The 4,581-nt window shown below is 42.6% G+C and overlaps 1 protein-coding gene across 5 annotated transcripts in view; it reads right to left on the bottom strand.

Annotated features, from left to right (window-relative positions):
* The window catches only part of Fam149b1 (family with sequence similarity 149 member B1), a 39,395-nt gene extending 34,898 nt beyond the window's left edge, over positions 1–4,497 (bottom strand). For 2 of the 5 annotated variants that reach the window (XM_027387588.2, XM_027387587.2), the window contains exon 1: positions 4,274–4,494. In XM_027387588.2, the coding sequence (XP_027243389.1) occupies positions 4,274–4,320 (47 nt within the window). In that variant the 5' untranslated portion in view covers positions 4,321–4,494. Of the gene's footprint in view, positions 1–4,273 lie in introns of all 5 variants that reach the window. The other 3 variants (XM_027387589.2, XM_027387585.2, XM_027387586.2) reach the window with 3 other exon arrangements.
* Between the last annotated feature and the right edge of the window lie 84 nt (positions 4,498–4,581).

A 4,581-nucleotide genomic window follows, 5' to 3' on the forward strand; every position in this document is an offset into this window, starting at 1 on the left:
AGTACTCTAACTTCTGAGCCATGTCTCCAGCTCCCCCAATATACTTTTTAAAAATGTCCACCATTAAGCTGGGAGTTGGTGGAATCCGAGCACTTGGGAGGCAGAGGCAGGCGGATCTCTGTGAGTTTGAGACCAGCCTGGTCTACAAGAGCTAGTTTCAGGAAAGCCTCCAAAGCCACAGAGAAACCCTGTCTCAAAAAAAAAACAAAAAACAAAACAAAACAAATTAAAAAAAACCAAAAAAATGTCCACCATTAGAGAGAGAAAATTAAAGTGCACATTCTACCGAATCTTAGCTTTATGTACAAATATAGTACAATTCACTAAAATCTCCAACTATTGATTTCCTCTGAAAAGCCTTAGAGCCGGACTACTTAGAATTGAACGTTGACTTCATCACTTACTAGTCATATTATCACAAGCAGTTTTTTTTTCCTGGAACTAGCTCTTGTAGACCAGGCTGGTCTCAAACTCATAGAGATCCGCCTGCCTCTGCCTCCCGAGTGCTGGGATTAAAGGTGTGCGCCACCACCGCCCAGCCACAAGCAGTTTTTAATCCCATGCTTTAAGTGAAACACATGTACTCGGGATTTATGAAGTGCATTTGCACATTAAAGGCCCTGGGAAGAGTCCCTGTAAAGAAACTTGTAGAATCCCATCCAACGTATGTCTTGTGAATGTACTTGACTAGAGAATTTTGTGGGGGAAATGATGCCTACTGTAGATAATTAGTTCTGGAAGACATAATAGCTGACATAGTCTATTTACCTCAGTGGAGAGTCCAGCAGAATATAGATTCTAGAGCAGCAGTGTCCAATGGAAATATGACAAAAACCACTGAAAATGTCAGTTTACATTTTCAGGTGGTCACATTAAAAAAAAAAAAAAGCAAGCCATCACACCTGGCTTATATATTTATGTTTTGAATTTTTCATTTAAAGATGGCAAACCGGGGCTGGAGAGATGGCTCAGAGGTTAAGAGCACTGCTCTTCCAGAGGTCCTGAGTTCAATTCCCAGCAACCACATGGTAGCTCACAACCATCCGTTATGAGATCTGATGCCTTCTTCTGGTGTGCAGATATACATGGAAGCAGAATGTTGTATACATAATAAATAAATAAAATCTTAAAAAAATAATAGATGGCAAACCGATGAGCCGGGCATTGGTGGCGCACGCCTTTAATCCCAGTACTTGGGAGGCAGAGGCAGGCAGATCTCTGTGAGTTCGAGGCCAGCCTGGTCTCCAGAGCGAGGGCCAGGATAGGCTCCAAAGCTACACAGAGAAACCCTGTCTCGAAACAAAACAAAACAAAACAAAACAAAAAACACACAAAAAACAAAAAAAATTAAAAGCAGATTTTAAGTCAAACCCTTCTCTTTTTGTGGAAATGACTGCTGTTTAGTCTTATTCTCTAACGGGGTTATTGCCTAATTTGCTGTTGTGTAGATAACATATTCCTTAGTAGATAGCATGCTGATGAAAAGCAAGGAGAGTTCTTTTCTTTGTATGGCTCTTGCACCAAGTCAAAGTGAGAAGAGGCAAGGAGAGTATTTCCACTCTTTGAGGACCTACTGTTGGGGGCCATACGAGGGGACCAACAGGATCGTTGGAACTCATGGAACACGGCTGGGCGGTTGACAAGCCATGCCTGAGTGAGACTTGGAGAGGCAGACCCAAGGACTACATGTCCTGAGGACCTCATGTTGTTTCTGAGCATGGCTCTGATTGTTGCCTTCATGGTCACCACATCCCTCATAATCTTTGGGTTGTATGAAAACTTTCAGGATGTTTCTAGCCCCTCACTGTTACTGGGCAGTGTTACTGGTACTTAAAATAATAGTGATTGACTTTTTCCAAGCATTGCTGCTGGAGCAGATTGATAATTCAACCACCACCCTCAGAGACAATTTAGACATGCAGAATTGTTAATAAGGTTATGTTAAAATGTTTTTGTTAATGGCCTTAACGTAGAAAATCTTGGGGAACAATTTAGTTTATAAAGACACACTTTTGATAGTTGAACCTCATTGAGGTCAGGAACAGGTACAATGGCAGCCTGGATAGTGCTGGCTGATGTACCTTTCTTGCTAGGATGGGTTGGTGATCAAGAGTGATGATTAATTCCTTGTACCCATTTCTGCCCCCTGTCTCCTGATATAAAAGTCTGCTGATGAGTGGGTGTGCACCCTCAGAATTTAAAGTAGAGCTGACTGATTGCTTTTCATATATAAAAGTTTAGATTTGCAATTATTTTAAGCTTTTTTTTATAAGATTACCTTTTGAGATAAACAACAAAGTGATCGATCCTTTCTTTGTAACCACAAAATGAAGCCTGCCAGCAAAACAACTGGCTGAGAAAAATACCGTGCTTGCTTATACTCTGTTAATCTATAACAAGTTGCTTGGGTATGAATGTATGTGGGTTCTTGGGACAACTTGTTTTTTACCTGTAATATGTAAAATATTTAATCATGTAAGGGATATGAAAAACATATTACTTTTCACTTGTATTCATTGTAATCATTCACTTAAAAAATAAACTGTAACCACATTGTAATTTTTATACTACTTGAAAGAATTTCTCTGGGGAATATAAGCTATAAGGGAAAATATAAAGTTAGTTAGAAGAAAAAATTTAAGAACAGACAGAAGAGAAATATCAGGGTAGAAGAACAGAACAGAAAGAGAATAAAGTAGGATAGCAACAATAAAAACAATAAAATGAGCCGGGCGTTGGCGGTGCACACCCTTAATGCCAGCACTCGGAAGGCAGATGTAGGCGGATCTCTGTGAGTTCGAGGCCAGCCTGGTCTCCAGAGCGAGTGCCAGGATAGGCTCCAAAGCTACACAGAGAAACCCTGTCTCGAAAAACCAAAATAATAATAATAATAATAATAATAATAATAATAATAAATAAAATGAAGAACTAAGCTTTAGCCCTCAGAAAAGTCCTCCTGTGTCTGTCTGTCCAGTAGTTTGCCTGCTCTGTATCTCCTTTCCAGTTTCTCTGACCTGCTGAAAGCTTGTCATTCAGCAGCACCCTAGGTGAGACTCCGACATGTTGGAGACTCTTGGTGTGTGTGTGTGTGTGTGTGTGTGTGTGTGTGTGTGTGTGTGGTGTGTGTTTCCCTTTTTTGTGGGCCCCAGAGAGTTGAGTTTTGTCTACCTTGCTGGCTCCAGAGAATTAAGTTTTACTCCTTCAGATAGAAAAGTCAGTGAGTGATTAGTCTGCCAACTCTGTGGATTCCTCTCAATCCCTGAAGCTGCCAGCCCTATGCCATCATTTTAGGTATGCTTGTACATATAGACAGGAAGGCTGAGATTTAGTAATCTGCCAAAAAGCTACATAGCAAGAAAAGTGTCCATCCAAAATCTCAGTGTGATCTTAAATGAATGTTATTAGCATGCATAGCTACAATTTAGTAAGTGTATGGCTGCTGAAATTAGTTTAGTGATGGGGAACAACTGGGCTTGGCTTTTTAAAAGTTCAGACTCTAACGGCTTAAGATGTGGAACCTTACTAATTTCATCTGAGAAATAGAAGCTAGCTAGTTATAGCCATCTTTCAGAATTGTTGAAAGGAAAAAAACAAAAAACCCTGAAGGTTCTTTTGAAATTACAACATGCCAGTAAATGTAAGGCATTATCATTACCTGCCAGGTTACAACACTTAACTAAGGGTACAAAGCGGGTCTTTTGGCTACAAGTGTTTGCTTTTTAGTCCACAAACAAAACTGATTATTTGCCGGGGGTGTGAAGGCATTGTATGTGTAAAGTCCTGACAACAGGCTTTGGAGCCGGATTGACACTTGGTTTGTAATTCTCAGTTAAACCATCTATCTTCTAGATAACAACCTTTAGACCTGTGATCTTTATCTGTAGGATGTGCAAAGTCGGTCTCCTGGTTTTGCTAATGCATTCAAGCAAACAGCTTTGCATAGTGTTTGGAACTAGACACGTTCAACTTTATTGTAGCATTCAGCTATTGTCTTCAGTGGGGCCAGAAGCACTGAGAAAACAGTAAGGGCTTCTGGAGATCCACTTTCTCAATTCATGTAGTAACAGCCCAAAGGACAGTCTTAGGATAGCATGGATGGCACACTCTCAGCTGGTGACCCAAGAACAAGAGGCAGCTTCCACCAGGGCTGGGAGGAGAGAATTAGGCATTCTATTTTCTCTCCCGAGCCCTGGGAGAGGAAAGGAGAGACTAGTCAAGGAGGGTCTATAGAGCTCCCGCGGCCCCGGCTGGGCGAGCAGAGCAATTCACTCACAGCTCCACACACTGTGGCACGGCCTTCCGAGTGTATCTGGAGATCATCCTCCGTTTTCTCCTCCGCGGCCGGGGCGGGCTAGCCAGGGCGGGGGCCTCGGGGCCTGGCCCTTCCGCCGGCTCCGGCCCGGCCCCCTCCTGCCACCTACCGGCCCCGTCTCGCCCCGTCTCGCCCCGTCGCCTTGATTCCGGACCTCTACCTCCCAGAGTTCCCACTCTATAGCCTTCCGACCTGCCTCCTTCCTCTCATGAAAGGAAGTGACGGAGGAATACAGCTTCGTTTAGAAACTGTCTCCGATGCGCATTAGC

The sequence above is a fragment of the Cricetulus griseus genome (genome assembly GCF_003668045.3).
Source record: "Cricetulus griseus strain 17A/GY chromosome 1 unlocalized genomic scaffold, alternate assembly CriGri-PICRH-1.0 chr1_1, whole genome shotgun sequence".
NCBI lineage: Eukaryota > Metazoa > Chordata > Mammalia > Rodentia > Cricetidae > Cricetulus > Cricetulus griseus.